Here is a 17,946-nt window from a genome sequence, read left to right on the forward strand (position 1 = left end):
TTTTCTAGTTCAAATTTCACAGAAAATAAACATACTTGTGTGATCAGAGCAGAAGAGAAGTCATCCACTGGTTTAGGATGTGGGTGTGGGGAGGTGCTGGACCCTGCTCAATAAGCCTCTCTTGGAGCCCCTCAACAGAGCCTTGTACCTCACCCTCCTCCAGTAGGATGATGGTGGATGCTTTTCCATGATGACATTGTGGGAATTTAAGGCTGGATCAGCTTGTTCCTCCATTCTGCCTTCCATGACACTTCAATTTCTTTTTATCCCTGCTGGGTGGATTAAACTGTAATAAGTAGGTGGGGGTTTTGTTGTTGTTCTTGTTTGGTTAAGTTTTGTTTTGTTTTGATTTGTCTTTTAAAAAGTAGCCTGGTTTTCTTTTTCTGAGAGTTTCCTAGGTGTGCATATTGGGTCTCTATAGTGAATCAATTGAAGGAACCCAAAACTGAAGCTTATTGAATCAAGCCTCTAAATCACAGTGATAGATACATGAGAGAACAATAAAGGATAGGAAATATCAATACTATGACTGGAGTAGAAGTTGGTAACTCAAGACCACATACTTAGTCAAAAGAAAGAAACCAGAAGTAGCTAGTGGATAGCTTAAATGTTTCTTAGTTATAAACTGGCAAATAAAAGGAATACAGTCGTTAGAAAGAGTCAGCTAGTCCCCAAATGTGATGTAAAAATGCCTGTAAGATACATCTTTAGTAAAATGTATAGCATGATGTGTAACACCCGATTCTGTGTTACCCCCTCGGTACAGTTCGCGCGCCACTGTACCTTAAGCAGTCGGACAAGGGCCTGGAGATTGAAAGAACACACAAAGAGACCTGGATCATTCGAAAGGAGATCAGCCGAAGGCCGTTTATTTAACCTTGGGGAAAATCTTATATATTATCCCACTGCTGCCCAAGGAATTCCACCCAGGCAGGTGGGAAATTACTTTATCTAACTGCTGCACAAGGACTTCCGCCCAGGCAGGTGGGAAATTACCATACCAACAATAGAGTCAACAATGCCCTACAGCTAATCACCAGGCGGGGCCGAGGGAGCACAGGAACAAACAGAATGCTTAGTCATCTGACCAGAAACTGTCCTCAAGATGAGCCCCAGGAACAAGGGCAGACCCGGACCCTACAATGATGGTCATAGCATCCTTCTGTGTGTGTGTCTTTGTGTGTGTGTGTATACGTGCACTTGCATGTAGAAGCCATAGGTCAAGGTTAGCTGTCTTTCTAGATTGCTTTCCACCTTACCTTTTTGAGATTTGCTCTCACGCTGAACCTGGAGTTCAATAACTCAGCTAAACTGACTAACCAATGATTTCCAGAGATCTGTCTGTCTCTGTCTCCCAGTGCTAAGATTTCAGACAGGATATACCGTGCCCCATGCTGGTGATCAGAACTCAGGTGGTCATGCCTGCATGGCAAGTGCTTTAGTGGCTGAACCATCTTCCAACCCCCATATTATGTTTTCAGTCTTAAAGTTTATTACGACTGTGGCACTGATGAGAAGACTCAAGTTCTGTTCCCAGCACTCATGTCAGGTAGCTCACAACCACCTGTGACTCCATCTCCAAGGGATCTGGTATCCTCTTCTTCTGAACTCTGTAGACACCTGTGTTGGACCCTAGCGTCCAATCACCCAGGAGGAGGAGTCGCCCCAAGAGACCATCTTTCATATCACAGATGATATAAAAGCATGAGGATTTTATTAATCTTTATTAATTTTGTTATGGCAGGGTCTTCCAGCAGTCGGGAGGCTAGAAGACCCTGAATGTCTGATACAGGCTATTTTTAAAGGGAAAACCACAGAAGGAAGGGGTGTCTGAGGGTTGTTCTTTAACTATTATGATTGGCTTATTCAAAAAGGCTATTACCAATAATTGGCTGGAGAGTGGTTGCAAGATCAAATGAGGTAAAGGGAAACTTCTGAGGGTCACTTTGCCCCTTCCCAGGGACTAAGTCAAAACATCAGTAACTGAGTCAACACCTGAGGGTTATCTTGCCCCTATTCAGGGAGATGGAAAGTTCCCAACATCTCAGTACGTGCATGCATAGCTGTTAGGTCCTTGGTTCCCAGGAGAGGAGGGGAAGTACTGAGAGTTGTCAGAAATGGCTTCAGAATTGTCTTAAAGTTCTACACCTGCACACAGCGTTTTCTCCCACATAAACACACACATATATACATAATTGGAAATATAAAATAAATCATCAAAAATTTAAAAATAAAAACGTGCTTTAATGTAAAAATTTAGCCTTTAAAAAAGTATAGAAATGGGATATAGTAAGAGCATGGCACTAAGACTCAGTCAAGCAATATCCCTTTCTCAACCCATTCTTTAGGACACTTGAGGCTGTAGAGAATAATCTGAAATCTGATCTTTGACACAGTCTTGAAGACCTTCTGTGGCCCCTTCTTCAGTCTTTACAATATGTCTCATCAACCATTCCTGTCTTCACACACAAGTCTAGCATGAAAAATAAACACCCAGAGACAGATACAGGGGCTAAAGCTGAAAGATCAGAGAAGCAGAGCTGTACGCCACTAGAGAGACCTTTTACACCTACCAATGCTCAGACCAAAGGGGTGATCCTCAGACTGCCTAGACTGCACTGTGTCTCCACCAAACCTCAGACTCCACACTCAGTGAGTTCCTGTCTCTTCCCCTTTATATTCCAGCCATATCGCTCCGGTCTCTACCTCCCTACTGCTGGGATTAAAGGTGTGTGATTCTCAAACACTGGGATTAAAGGTGTGAGCCACTACCACCTGGATCTGTTTCTGGATTGATTTTGTGTAGCTCAGGGTCACCTTGAACTCACAGAGATCCATCCACCTCTGTCTCCCTGGAATTAAAGGTGTGTGCCACCACTCCCTGGCCTCTAGTGGCTTAGCTTTACATTCTGGTCTTCAGGAAAACTTATTTATTAAAATACAAATAAATCAAGGTCAACCCTGCCTAAGTGCCTTTGCTTTTTGACCCCATTGATAAGTATGGATCCCTGGTTATTGGGCATCCTCCACTGATGCAATAAGCCAATCAAGCCTAATTAATAAGTCCAGGTTTAATGAACAGAGCAAAGCAACTCCCGGGTGACTCTCAGAAAGGCAGGAGAGAAAATCTTGGTGGGTCTGGCAACCAGGTCTTTAATACCCTGTATGCGTGGTCTTGGGCAGCCCCAGGGGAGGAACTGACCCTTGGTGGGCTTTTTTTGGGAGGGGTCTGGAGAGGGCAGCTCCAGGGAGCTGCTGCTTGTGTGCTGAAGGCAGGGTTTGGAACCGGGCCCTGAGCTGGAGATCCCCAACACCCATGACTTGGTTCTTCCTCCTCCAGAGAGCCTCAGCATATGCTTTGTCCTTTCCAGAGAGGCCTTCCCAAAGCTTCCATTTCAAAAAACAGAGTGTTAGTACAGGCTCCTGTTCGAGTAACAAAGTGTAGCAGATCCAGTGACTTTACAAAAACACTTCACCTCTCTGTTACGGAGGCTGAGGAGTCCAAAAGGAAGATTCTAGTCGTTGGGTTTTAGAGATGGCTCAGCAGGTAAAAAAAGTAGGACCTACTCTTGCATGGGACCCCTGTCAGGCATCTAGTCATACAAGGGTGCTAATCTTAGTGTTCTTAGCTGCTGAACCATCTCACCATCTCTTTCTTCATGTGAGGGTGCTAATCCCATTCATGAAGGTAGAGCCCTTTCAGAGTTCAGCTCCAAATACCATCACATTACAGATTATAAGTGGTACATACAAACCTTACACATACTACCATCACCAAGATCCTTCCTTATTCTCTTTGATTTTCCTTTATATTGCTTCCTTTGTATCCTGCAAAATCTTTTCACCTAATTTTGTGTGCGCATGCGTGTGTGCATGCGTGTGGAGGCCAAAGGACAACTTTAGGTATCATTCTTTAGCAACCAAGCATTTTGACTTTATTTGAATTGTGTTTGCAGGCATACATGTGTATGTGGGTGTATTTGTGTGTGTGCATGTGTATACCCATGTGAAGGTCCGAGTACATTTCCTGTTCTGTTCTCCTGGGATACAGGTCTTCCACTTACTTTTTAAATCTTTTTTTAAATTTAATTTATTTTTTTAAAAATAAAACAAACTATCTTTTTTTCATTTTACATACCAACCCCCTCCTCTCACTTCTCCCTCCTACCTCCCCACTCCACCCCCATCCACTCCTTAAAGAGAGAGGACAAGGCACATTGCTTTGGGAAGGTTCAAGGTCCTCCCTACTATATCTAAGCTGAGCAAGGTATCCATCCAAAGAGAATAGGTTCCCAAAAAGCCAGTACAAGCAGTAGGGATAAATCCTGGTGCCACTGCCAGTGACCCCACAGTCTGCTCCAGCCATACAACTGTCACCCACATTCAGAGGGACTAGTTTGGATCTATGATGTTTCCTTCCCTGTCCAGCTGGAGTTGGCTCATGTAAACTGTTTCAGTGGGTGTACCCATGGTCTTGACCGCTTTGCTCATATTCTCACTCTTCCCACTCTTCAACTGGACTTTGGGAGCTCAGCCCAATGCTCCGCTGCAGGTGTCTGCCTCTGTTTCCACCAGTTGCTGGATGAAGGATCTGTGGTAATATTTAAGATATTCATCAATTTGACTACAGGGCAAGGCCAGTTCACGCACCCTCTCCTCTATTGCTTAGGGTCTTAACTGGGGTCATCCTGTGTATTTCTGGGAATTTCTCTAGTGCCAGGTTTCTTGCTAGCCCCATAGTGGCTATCTCAATCGAAATATCTTTTTCCTTGCTCTCATCTTTGTCCTTCTTCCATTTTGACTATTCCATTCCCTCAAGTTCTTCTCCCCCCTCCTCTTCTCCCCTCCTCTTCCCCTTCTGCCCTCCCTTCTACTCCCACCCCCATGCATCCAATTTTGTCAGGCAATCTTGACTATTTCCGCTTTCCAGGTGGATCTATGATGTTTTTTTTAGGGTTCACCTTGTTACTTAGCTTCTCTAGGATCATGATAGGCTCAATATGTTTTGCTTTACAGCTAGTATCCACTTATGAGTGAGTACATGCCATGTTCATCTTTCTGGGTCTGTGTTACCTCATTCAGGATTTTTTTCCCATTTTCATCCATTTGCATGCAAATTTTAATATGTCATTATATTTTATTGCAGAGTAGTACTTTAATGTGTAAATGTGCCTCATTTTCCTTATCCATTCTTCGGTTGAGAGGCATCTAGGTTGTTTCTAGGTTCTGGCTATGACAAATAAAGCTGCTATGAACATAGATCAGCAAATGTCCTTGTAGTATGATTGAGCATCTTTTGGGTATATGTCCAAGAGTGTATTGCTGGGTCCTGAGGTAGGTTGATTCCAGTTTTCTGAGCAACTACCATACTGATTTCCAGAGTGGTTGTACAAGTTTGCATTCCCACCAGCAATGGAGGAGTGTTCAGGGTCAGATGATTTCAGTGCAGAATTCTACCAGAATTTCAAAGAAGAGCTAATAGCTATACTTCTCAAAGTGTTCTTTATTTAACTCTTTTTTAAACCTTTACATCTAAAGATGAAATGTTTAAATGGTTAATTTTCTTTTGCAGAGCAAGAACATGATCCTGGACCAAGCCTTTAAGTATATAACAGAATTGAAGCGGCAAAATGATGAACTCCTGCTTAATGGAGGAAACAGTGAACAAGGTAGAGTTGTGTGGAGTCTTGCTGTCTCCTGTTTGTTAGACTATGCTTAGGTGTTTGTGTTGCAGTAACATGCACTTGAGGACATGAAAAGCTCCCCCAACCCTCAAATCAGAATAGACCAGCCTTCAAGGAACCCAAGAGAATAGCATTGCAAATGAGATCATTGTAACCGAACACCTCCTCCTCTGTGGTTGGTTAATTTCATCTTGTAGAAATACATAACTTCAATTTTGATCACTTCTGTGTATTTCATGTTTGTCTAAGTTATGAAACTAATAGTGTTCAATCTCCTTTGTCCACTTGGGTCTTGCAGTTAGGAGACTATCACAGGGCTCTGATTGATAAAGGAGTTCTGCCCAGTGTGACCTATAGACAAAATCAGAGGCTCAATCTGGGCTAAGTTTTAACAATGTATTGACTTAGAGAACCAAAATATTCATTTCATAATTGTCTACCTTAATATAAAGTATATATTGAACTTCCAGATCATTTAACAATGTTTGATTTTTAGTTGTAACTTTCTTGCTGTGGGTTTGGATTTTCCCCACAGTATTAGAGAGAAGCTGAAAGGAGACACACTGCAGGGTAGGAGACTGTGGAGTGGCTATTTACTATGGTTCTGAAAAGAACCTAGTAAATCACCTGAAATTACCTGGTGCGAGTGAGAAGAAAACACGGAACACCCAACAAACCCACTTAGGAGTTTATTGGCAGGGTGTGCAGAGAGAGAGAGAGAGAAGAGAGAGAGAACTGAAGATGGTGCAACCAGCTTTTAAGGGCTGCCTAGCACATGCACACGGGGATAACGTGGTTATATCATATTCAGATGATGGATCTCATGCATGCGCACAAGGGCTCATGCAGCTGTGTCAAACGTAGGTGATGCAACCATGCCGCATGTGGGTCATGCCTCAGGGCTTGTCGGCACATGCATAGCCCTGGAACCCAGAAGTGTTCCATATGGTGGCTGGAATCATAACACCACCTTAAAAGGAATAACGTTTTACTAAAGTTGGATGTGTTCTGCTATGCAACTTGTGATGGGCAAGAATGGTTTTGGAAGCCATGTCTGGGAGGCCAGCATTCAGATTCTTCCTTACATTCAGTTAAGTAGCTGCTTTCCTAAGTCAGCCCTCTTGTGATGGTGTAAACCCTCATGGGTGGTTACAGCAGGTAGTTATATATATTGGTGTTTGGGAACACTGTGACGCATCCCTTAAGATGCTCTGAAGGCCAGAATGATCCATAGACTTTCCCCATGATAGCACCTTTGGCTCAGAGCACAGAAGCTAAGCCAAACAGTCATGTTACCTTAGAGAAAAGGGAAACTAATGAAAAAATACCAGATGCACAGGGCTTGGGAAAGGCCTAGCAGCCAGGCCAGGGTGGAGCAGAGCCTGAAGCAGCCTCCTCTGGCTCTTTTGTCATCTCTGTTGTGATCCTTGTTTCTCTGGTTCTTTTTGTGCTATTTTCTATCCACTCTCTGGCCCCCACATTTTGTTGTTGTTGTTGTTGTTCTTTTGGTAGAAAATAGTTGATTTTATTTAATGCAGAGTAGACATTGTCAGACAGTGTCAGAGAGAGCACTATGCCGAGCTGTGTTTCAGGCAGGCTTTATAATAAAGTCTGTAAGAGAGACAGCTTTTCTTTCAGAGCATAATTCTGTCCAGAAGAGTTTTTAATAGACTCCTAATGGGACAATGGTATGCTTTATCAGAAAGCTTCTACACATACACACACACACACACACACACACACACACACACACATTCACACATACACACATACATACACATACACATTCACACATACACATTCACACATACACACATATACATTCACACATACACACACGGGGGGGGAGAGAGAGAAAGAGAGAGAGAGTAATATATATAACATGATTATATGTAATATTATAATTTAGTGGTGACCTTCCAGTCACTTCAGAATGTCACTTCTTTACATAGTACTAGAGATCTGCCCATTTCTTTGGCCAGTAATCAGAGTCCTGCAGTTCTGGTCCTTGGTTTAAAAGCTATTGGTTAGCTGGGTGATGGTGGTGCATGCCTTTAATCCTAGCACTCAGGAGGCAGAGGCAGGTGAATTTATGTGAGTTCAAGGCCAGCCTGGTCTACAGACAAGTTTCTGGACAGCGAAGGCTGTCCATGGAGAAACAAATAAATAAAAAAGCTGTTGATTGCCGGGCGGTGGTGGCGCATGCCTTTAATCCCAGCACTCGGGAGGCAGAGGCAGGCGGATCTCTGAGTTCGAGGCCAGCCTGGTCTACAAGGGATAGATCCAGGACAGGCTCTAGAAACTACAGGGAAACCCTGTCTTGAAAAAAAGAAAAAAAAATTAGAAAAATTAGAAAAAAGCTGTTGATTATGAGGGAGAGGCTCATCCCAGTGATCTTCAGATCTGCTAGTATCTATCCACCTGCTTCACATCACCTCTTCAGGAGATGAGCCCCTGCTTCACATCACCTCCTCAGGAGATGAGCCCCTGAAGTCACGTAGGAGTTAGACACCTAGTTAGTCTGGCTACTTTGGGCTGCAGTGGTTAGAAGAATTTAAGGTTTCTGTTCTTGCTGACTTTGAGCTGTATGAAGTTAGAATTGCTGCAGGACTGTCTGAGTATGGATTGACTGTAAACAAGAGGAGAAAAAAAATAAGATAATTAAGCACACTGTCATAAGCCGCATGTTGAGGTGACATCTTCGTGGTGCAGCCACAGCGGGTTTGTACATTCCAGGGTACATGTGGATTAGAAATGTTAGACAGAATAAACAGAGATACAGAAGAAATACAGAGACACAGGGTAGCACTGGGATGGCAACTCAGTGAATACTGAATACTGAATCCACCTGCATTTATTTTTCATACTTTATATACCCCAATACAAAAAGGGGGAGGGGAAGAAGGCAAAAGACTGTTTTAACAGGACACAAAGTACAACCAGAACAGTTATTTGCTTCAATACTTGTGATATCAAGCCACTATTTCCTGAGTAAAGCATTTGATGTTTTGGGCAGGATATGCAGTGAATACACCCTAGGCCAAGTATCCTGTAGGCAGCCACTCCCTATGTCAAACCTATTTAAAATGAATGAGCAAGAATAGGCTTGAATTCTCTGACCTTTGGTCAGGATGGAGCAGATCTTTGTGGGCCATCATAATGTTCAAAACACCAAGTAACTACACCCTAGGTCAGGATCTCTTGTTTGTAGCCACACCTATTGTCAACAACTTTGAAAGAGTAAAAATAAGCTCAAACTCTCTGACCTTTAGTCAAGGTGGAATAGTACTCACACCTGTGGACCCCTACAGCACACAAGATCCAACTCTGAAAATTCAGAGGTCCCATTCCAAAGCTATTTGCCAAAAGGGATGGTAGTGTCTAACATGGTTTTAGCCTGGTTTTGTTAGTCAGATGGGACATTAGCAGAATTAAGAATTATACCAATCAGCCTTGATAATAAAACAAGTGCCATCCGTGTCATCCATGGGTAGCTGTGAGGATATCTGTCTATTACATTCTGGCCACCCGTGGGCTACTACATCAGGCTGAAGCCTGTTCAGCTCAAATGTAACCTTTGCATTTCATATGGTTCAGTTTAAGAGGCCTGTCAGTTGTGGTAACCCTGAGCTTAGATAGAGCCCTGAAAGCAAAGAGCATTCAGCTTATCAAAAGCATGTTCCCAGGAATCAGCCTGTGATCCCGTTTAATCTGTTAGCTATCTATGCTACTTGGAAATTTTGGATTGGGAATGTTGAGACTTGTACACTTTAGGAGACTTTTAGTGGTTGGCCTTTAAAGGTATAGTTTAAAAGGAATTTAAAGAAGGCTTAGGACGTCAGTCTTAGAAGAAAACCTCATAGCAGCAGAGAGCTCATGACTCTGCTAAGGCCTTTGAAGGCTTGAATTGGAATTAGTGGCTTAGCACATATATTTTTGCTTAAGTTTTTATAATCACTGACATTGACCAGTAATTTTACATCTTCATTTCTAATATTTTAGCTGAAGAAATTAAAAAGCTACGAAAACAACTGGAAGAAATCCAAAAAGAAAATGGCCGCTATATTGAATTATTGAAAGCAAATGACATATGCTTATATGATGACCCCACAATCCACTGGAAAGGAAATCTGAAAAACTCAAAGGTGTCGGTTGTTATTCCGAGTGACCAGGTCCAGAAAAACATCATTGTTTATTCCAATGGGAGCCAGCCTGGGGGAAACAGCCAGGGGACAGCCGTTCAGGGAATAACCTTTAATGTTGGTCACAGCTTGCAAAAGCAGACCGCCAACGTGGTGCCAGTGCAGAGGACCTGCAAGCTTGTGACTCCCGTGTCTATTTCTGGAGTTTACCCTTCTGAAAACAAGCCGTGGCATCAGACTACAGTGTCTGCACTGGCTGCCAACCAGCCTGTTCCCCTTTGTCTTCCTGCTGCCATTTCTGCTCAAAATATTCTCGAACTTTCTACTTCCGAAAGCCAATCAAGTGTGCTTGGTGCCAGTGGTGGCTCACTGATCACTGTTTCAGTTGGCCCTGACCCTCACCAACACCGTTCCTTGCACACATGCCTAAATGATCAAAATGCTTCAGAAAATAGCAATGGGCAAGAGAGCCCTAAATCATCAAAGCAAGCAGTTGTGTGTGTCACAAGCACCTCCTCCAGCAGCTCAGCAACTGCCTCTAAAGTGCATCATGGAACCAGATCTGGCCCGAGTGTGCAGGAGTTCAGTGGAGATTTGCAGAACACCATTGTTGTGTCTGTTACCACCACAGTAAGCCCTGGCCCTCCCAGGTCTATAGGTGATTCTTCTCCGATGAGCATTAGCAAGACAGCAGACTCAACAACTACAACGACAGTGGTAGCACCAGCTCCCAGCAGAGTAGTGAAGACCACCCTCCCAGTGAGCAGTCTTTCTGTGAATCCTTTAGACAGTGGTTGGACTCTTTCTAGTTCTTTGCCTTCTTCAAGTGTTAGTGTTTCAGATTTGAAAAACATCAATAGCCTTACCCGAATCTCGTCAGCTGGAAACACACAGACAACATGGACTACTTTGCAAATGGCTGGAAACACTATTCAGCCTTTAAGCCAGACACCGTCTTCTGCTGTGACTCCAGTATTAAATGAGTCTGATACCAACCCTACCCCAAGCCTCCATAACCATGTGGCTACAGCCATCACTTTAAATAATTCCCTTCCAGCAGATGGGCCGCCAGTTGAGCAAGTAGTGGTCACTTTGCCTTCGTGTCCACCCTTTCCTATGCAGCCACCAGTTGCCCAGCCACAAGTTAAATCTCAGCCTCCAAAAAATATCCTTCCCTTGAATTCAACAATGCAAGTGATTCAGATGGCTCAGCCAGTCGGGTCAGCTGTCAGTGCGGCTCCAGGTAACCAAAATGTCATCATTCTTCAGCCACCCAGCACAACCCCATGCCCAGCAGTGATGCGGGCAGAGGTTCCCAACCAAACAGTAGGCCAACAGATTGTCATCATACAGGCAGCCAATCAGAACCCATTGCCACTCCTCTCTGCTCCCCATCCTGGTCCTGTTCGACTTCCTGTTAATGGAGCCAGTGCTATAATAGGGTCTCATAATAATGTGCCAGCCCCACAGACTTTTGGAGGAAAGCATCTTGTCCACATATTACCAAGACCTTCATCTTTATCCACATCTAACTCAACCCAAACTTTTTCTGTTACCATGTCAAGCCAACAGCAGCCTCAAACCATTTCTTTAAATGGACAGCTCTTTGCTTTGCAACCTGTCATGTCTTCATCAGGAACTACAAATCAAAGCCCTATGCAAATTATTCAACCTACCACCAGCGAAGATCCAAATACCAATGTTGCCCTGAACACATTTGGGGCTTTGGCCAGCCTCAATCAAAGCATTTCACAGATGGCTGGGCAAAGCTGTGTACAGTTGTCTATTAGCCAGTCTGCTAATCCTCAGACTTCTGCAAACAGTCAGCCCAGCCCAGCTAACTGTGTATCACTAACCACTGTAGCACCTACCATGACAACAGATAATTCAGCCACACTACCCAGTACGTACAGTCTTGCAACAGCTTCCTCAGCAAACACTGTCACCTGTTTGCCCTCTACCATGAAATCAAAAAGACCAAACAAGAAGCCAGGTGCCAAGAAACCCTTAGCAGCTAACAAGCCAGCATGTCCCCTGAATTCAATCAGAGATGTGGGCAAGCTAGATGGTCCCAGAACAGACAGCTCAGCAGAGCCATCGTGTAGTGATGGACTGCTGAACAGCCTCCCTGTTGGCCTCCCATCTGTTGCTGTGTCCCAGGCAAAGAATGTTAGTATTTCTGCTTCACATTCTTTGGACATTTTGAATTCTGAATCATTAATCCCTGAGTCTGTGTCCAAACCTAAGTCAGCAGGGGACTGTAGCTCATCCTCCCAAGAATCGGAAACAAATGAACAGTTTGCAGTGGCCCCAGCAAAATCCAAAGATTCTCCCATCTTGCAAGAGACATCTCAGGGCACACCACCAACTACTGTAGCATTGCCCAGTGCTACAAGCTCCTGTACTTCAACCAATGTGTTGAGTCCATCTCCTGTCGAATCCCAGATTTTGGTTTCTCAGGTTTCTGGTATGTCATCCACTACAAGCACTTCAAGTGCTGACTGTATTTCTGAAGTAGAAATTGTGGCAGACCCTTGCCCCATTCAGCAGGATTCACTGGACACCATGCAAGCAGCAGGGCCTTTAAAGGGGCAAGGTCTAACAATGCTGCTATCTGATCTTACTAAAGAAAAAGACCTTCAGAAACCATCTCTTTCTGTTCAGATGGATCATCCGGATTTTTCTCCAGATAATTCTAAGATAGGTGATTCTAATGTTGGTTTGCATCCCAAGCAGGAACTGTTACTGATAAACGACGACAGAGATCCTCCACAGCACCACTCCTGTCTCCCAGATCAAGAGGTTATTAATGGTTCTTTGCTCACCGGTAGGCAAGCTGACTCTCCTATGTCAACCAGCTCTGGCAGTAGTCGTAGTTTCTCGGTTGCATCCATGCTTCCCGAAACAGCTCGCGATGACGTGACCAGCAGTACAACAGCTAACACATGTGACAGCTGTACCTTTGCAGAGCAAACTGATATCGTAGCCCTGGCAGCAAGAGCTATTTTGGACCAGGAGAACATTGAGAAGGGAAGGGTTGGCACACAGACTGAGATGAGGGAGGTTACTTCCAAGTCTTCTGAAACCTCTTTAGAAGGAGAGCAGCCTTTTAAAACACAGATCCGTAAGGAGCCTTGCACGGGACAGGCAGATGCAACACCAAATGAATTTAACTCTCAGGATTCAGTGGAAGTCACAGTCAGTAGGCCTCTTGAAAAATCGAGCTGTTCTCTGGGAATTAAATCATCAAATGCCTCCTTGCAGGTACCGGCCTCTCAGCCACCAAGTCTGACCAGTTTAAGTGTGAATAATCTTGTCCATCAGAGCAATGTCAGCCATCCTCTGGTCAGCTGCACGGGGTTATCGCAGACTTCCGAGCAAACATCTATTCCTGTAACTGTTAATATGCCTGTTGTATCCAGCTCTTATAGCAGCCAGCCTCCTGCACCACCTCTGATGACAGACTATCCCCAGGAACAGCTGAACAGCATGAGTAGTGCCGTACCAAATCCACAGGCTCAAGAACCACGCTCGAAGCCGAGTCAGGAGAGCCGGAAAGATTCTGCAAAGCGCGCTGTACAAGATGATCTTCTACTGTCTTCAGCCAAACGGCAAAAGCACTGTCAGCCAGCCCCTCTGAGGCTTGAAAGTATGCCCCTGATGAGCCGGACCCCAGACAGCATTCCTGATCAAACCCAAATGATGGGGAGTCAGATCCCCACCAACTCTTCAAACTCAGTTGTTCCTGCTAGCAACCCAACTCATGGAGACGGCCTTACACGGCTTTTCCCCCCTGGTAACAACTTTGTTGCACCTGCATTGAGGCAGACTGAAGTTCAGTGTGGTTCTCAGCCTCCAGTTGCTGAGCAACAGCAACAAACTCAGGCAAGTCAACATCTGCAGGCCCTGCAGCAGCATGTACCAGCTCAAGCGGTGTCTCACCTTCACACCAACCATCTCTACATCAAGCAGCAGCAGCAGCAGCAGCAGCAGCAGCAGCAAGCAGGGCAGTTAAGAGAGAGGCATCACTTATATCAGCTGCAGCATCATGTGCCTCATGCAGACAGTGCTGTCCACTCCCAGCCCCATATTGTGCACCAGCAGAGAACTTTACAACAGGAAGTTCAGATGCAGAAGAAGAGGAATCTCGTTCAGGGCCCTCCTGCCTCTCAGCTGTCCTTACAACCAAAACACCATGGGACTGACCAGTCAAGACCCAAGAGTAGTCAGCCACATCCTCACCATCAGCAGATGCAGCAACAGATGCAGCAACACTTTGCAAGTTCCCAGCCAGAGAAGAGCTGTGAAAACTCTTCAACTGGCCGGGGCCACCATAACCATGCCCAGAGCCATATCAGTCAAGAGATTCTGCACCAGCAACAGGATGTTGGAAGCAGACAGCAGGGTTCAGCAGTTTCTTCTGACCATGTATCCGGTCATAATCCAATGCAGAGGCTTTTGCCATCAAGAGGCTTAGAACAGCAAATGGTGTCCCAACCCAGTATTGTGACTAGGTCTTCAGACATGACCTGTGCTCCACACAGGCCAGAGAGAAACCGAGTGTCCAGTTACTCTGCTGAGGCTCTCATTGGAAAGTCATCCTCAACTTCGGAACAGAGAATGGGCATGTCGATTCAGGGTTCAAGGGTTTCAGATCAGCTTGAAATGAGAAGTTATATTGATGTTCCCAGAAATAAAAGCTTGGCACTTCATAATATGCAGGGTCGCATGGACCATGCTGTCCCTCTTCCTGATTGTCAGACATTCAAACCAGCGGGAGCCAGCCAACAGCCCCAGAGTAATTTTGAAGTACAATCTTCAAGAAATAATGAAATAGGTAACCCTGTGCCATCACTGAGAAGTATGCAGTCGCAGGCTTTTCGAATTAGTCAGAACACTGGCCCACCGCCAATCGACCGACAAAAGAGGTTATCTTATCCACCAGTTCAAAGCATCCCAGCAGGAAATGCTGTCCCACCAAGGGACAGTGAGAACACATGTCACCAGAGTTTCATGCAGAGTTTACTTGCTCCTCACCTTGGTGACCAGGTCATTGGGAGCCAAAGGTCACTCTCAGAACATCCAAGGAATGCACAATGTGGTCCATCTTCAACAATTGAATATAATTGTCCCCCAACCCGTGAAAGTGTTCATATTAGAAGAGAGAGTGAAAGTCAGAATAGGGAGAGTTGTGACATGTCTTTAGGTGCAATTAACACCAGGAACAGCACTTTGAATATTCCTTTTTCAAGTTCCTCTTCCTCAGGAGATATTCAAGGTCGAAACACAAGTCCCAATGTTTCTGTACAGAAGTCCAATCCCATGAGGATTACTGACAGTCATGGGACCAAGAGCCACATGAACCCTCCTCCTGTCACATCCAACATGCATGGGGTTGCAAGGCCAACTTTGCCACACCCGTCTGTGTCTCATGGAAATGCTGACCAAGGGCCTCCTGTACGTCAGGCTAACTCTTCAGTTGCCCAGAGGTCAAGACATCCCTTGCAAGACAGCAGTGGTTCCAAAATCCGCCAGCCTGAAAGGAATCGATCTGGAAATCAAAGGCACAGTAGTGTCTTTGACCCAAGTCTTCCTCACCTTCCTCTCCCTGCTGGCGGCAGCATGATTCTTGGACGTCAGCAACCTGCTGCAGAAAAGAGGGGGGGTATTGTTCGTTTCATGCCCGAGAGTCCACAAGTCCCTAACGATAATTCAGGTCCTGACCAGCATACGCTGTCACAAAATTTTGGTTTCCCTTTTATTCCCGAGGGTGGCATGAATCCACCAATAAATGCGAATACTTCCTTCATTCCACAGGTTACCCAGCCTAGTGCCACACGAACTCCAGCCCTCATCCCAGTAGATCCCCAAAACACTCTACCTTCCTTCTACCCCCCCTATTCTCCTGCTCATCCTACTCTGTCCAACGACATTTCAATCCCTTATTTTTCTAATCAAATGTTTTCCAATCCTAGCACAGAGAAAGTAAACAGTGGAAGTTTAAACAACCGATTTGGATCCATTTTATCTCCTCCCAGACCTGTCGGCTTCGCTCAGCCAAGCTTTCCCCTTCTCCCTGAGATGCCGCCAATGCATATGGCCAACTCTCACCTATCCAATTTCAATATGACATCATTGTTTCCGGAAATAGCGACTGCTCTTCCTGATGGCTCGGCGATGTCACCTTTGCTCACCATAGCAAATTCCTCTGCTTCTGACTCCTCCAAGCAGTCCTCAAACAGACCTGCTCACAACATAAGCCATATCTTAGGTCATGATTGCAGCTCAGCTGTTTAAATCCAGAGAGACTAAATGCGAAGGTTTGGACTGAGTTGACAGCTGTTCTTGTGTGTACACGTGTGCATTGAGGGAGTTTGTGTGGGTATGTGTCTTTGTTTTGGATAACCATTTTTCAGTTAGCTTCTGATTATAAGTGAGCCATGTCAGAGAAGATGCATACATCGGGGTTGTCAAAACAATCACCTCTTATTTCTGAGTGATGTGCTTTCTTTGATCATCTAAATGATTTACCTTTCCAAGTTTGACTTGTAATCTTTTATTCCCTAAGTACTAACCAACAAGAAGTTGAAGAGATCTTGGCACATGCTGGATGGTAGGAAGGAGCTGAGATTCTAAACTCAATTGTTGATAAGTTAAAAGATAGATAGGTGAGATGGTTGGTTTGCAAATCCAAAAGTAAAAGTAACTTGAAAAAACGTGATTCATCACTCAGTGATGTCAACACCTAACAATTCTCAGCCATGGCAGGTGATAAATTGATAGTGGGCTAAATTTCCATACATAAAATCAAGCAGATAAAAAACATATGAAGTGTTTGACTCCTGAACTTGGTTACAGAGACTTTTCTTAATTATAATTTTAATAAACTACCTAAATTTCATGTCTTGTTCTTGAAAATAGTCACATTATCCTTTAATGTGCCAAGATCATGGAAAGTAAAAGTCTTCCTTAGACAATGAGCCTTAAAAATACAAAGTAAAGACAAAATACAGAAATGTTTTCCACTTAGTACTTGGGTTTTGCATTAGGCCAAAGAATAACAGACATTGTATTGTGGCTTTTCCTAGGGTCACTAGTGATTAGTGCATCATCAGTTGAGTTGATGTAGTATTCTCTCTTCATTCTATTTATTTGGTCTTGAAATAAATTAATTTACAATCATTTAAATATTAGAACTGCTCAGTGAATACTGTGTTTAGAAGACACATTTGAGCCTTTTCAGATACTTCTGAATAGGGGTTTAAGCTGTCTCAGTATTTTCATTTACTGATTATTTATATTAAATATTGCATTGTAAATTGCATTATTGTTCTTCATAGCAATTATAATAAGAAAATGAATTCATTATTTTTCTTGTAGGTATGAAATGGTGCTTCACAAGAACACATTCTCTGTGTATTGAGCTCATGAGTGCGAGTGTGTGTGAAAGCGGGTTCTCAAGTCTAGCCTGTCCTTGTATTGGAGACGCAGATCACATTGTACATGGTAAATAGGCATAGTCTCGTCTCAATTAAAAGTGAACAGATTGGAAAAGACAGTAGGACTGCCATCTGCAAATGGGAAATTGAGGCTTGCTCTATAGCAGTGGTTCTCAACCTTCCTAACACGACTCTTAATACTGTGTTCCTCATGCTGTGGTGACCCCCAACCATAAAATTATTTTCATTGCTACTTCATAATTGTAACTTTGCTACAGTTATGAATCATAATGTTTTCTGAGAATCTTAGGCAACCCCTGTGAAAGGTTATTTGAGCCCCACAGGTTGAGAACCCCTGCTCTAACGCATGCTGTAGTTTTTTTAAAGATTATTATTAATATCATTCTTCTCTCATACATTACATCCCAACTGCAGTCTCCCTCCCTCCACTCCTCCCATCGCCCTCCTCACCTCTCCGATCCTCCAGATCCACTTCTCCCTTTCCCTTCAACCAAACACTGCATAACAAGTTACAATAAAATTATACAGAAACCCTAATATCAAGGTTGGACAAGGCAACTTGGTAGGAGGAAAAAGGTCCTGCTGTAGATGTTTTTTAACACCACTAAATTAGTAATTAATTTTAAAGCATATATTAAGTCTTGAGAACTTAAAACTAAG

General features: G+C 44.0%; 1 protein-coding gene across 3 annotated transcripts in view; it reads left to right on the forward strand.

Moving 5' to 3' along the window:
• Window positions 1–17,549, forward strand: part of Usf3 (upstream transcription factor family member 3) — a 49,462-nt gene extending 31,913 nt beyond the window's left edge. For all 3 annotated transcript variants that reach the window (XM_038345250.1, XM_038345252.1, XM_038345251.1), the window contains 2 exons: window positions 5,573–5,669; window positions 9,687–17,549. In XM_038345250.1, coding sequence (XP_038201178.1) covers window positions 5,573–5,669; window positions 9,687–16,123 — 6,534 coding nt within the window. In that variant the 3' untranslated portion in view covers window positions 16,124–17,549. The remainder of the gene's footprint in view (window positions 1–5,572; window positions 5,670–9,686) is intronic.
• Window positions 17,550–17,946: the final 397 nt, after the last annotated feature.

Source organism: Arvicola amphibius, chromosome 10, assembly GCF_903992535.2.
Source record: "Arvicola amphibius chromosome 10, mArvAmp1.2, whole genome shotgun sequence".
Classification (NCBI taxonomy): domain Eukaryota; kingdom Metazoa; phylum Chordata; class Mammalia; order Rodentia; family Cricetidae; genus Arvicola; species Arvicola amphibius.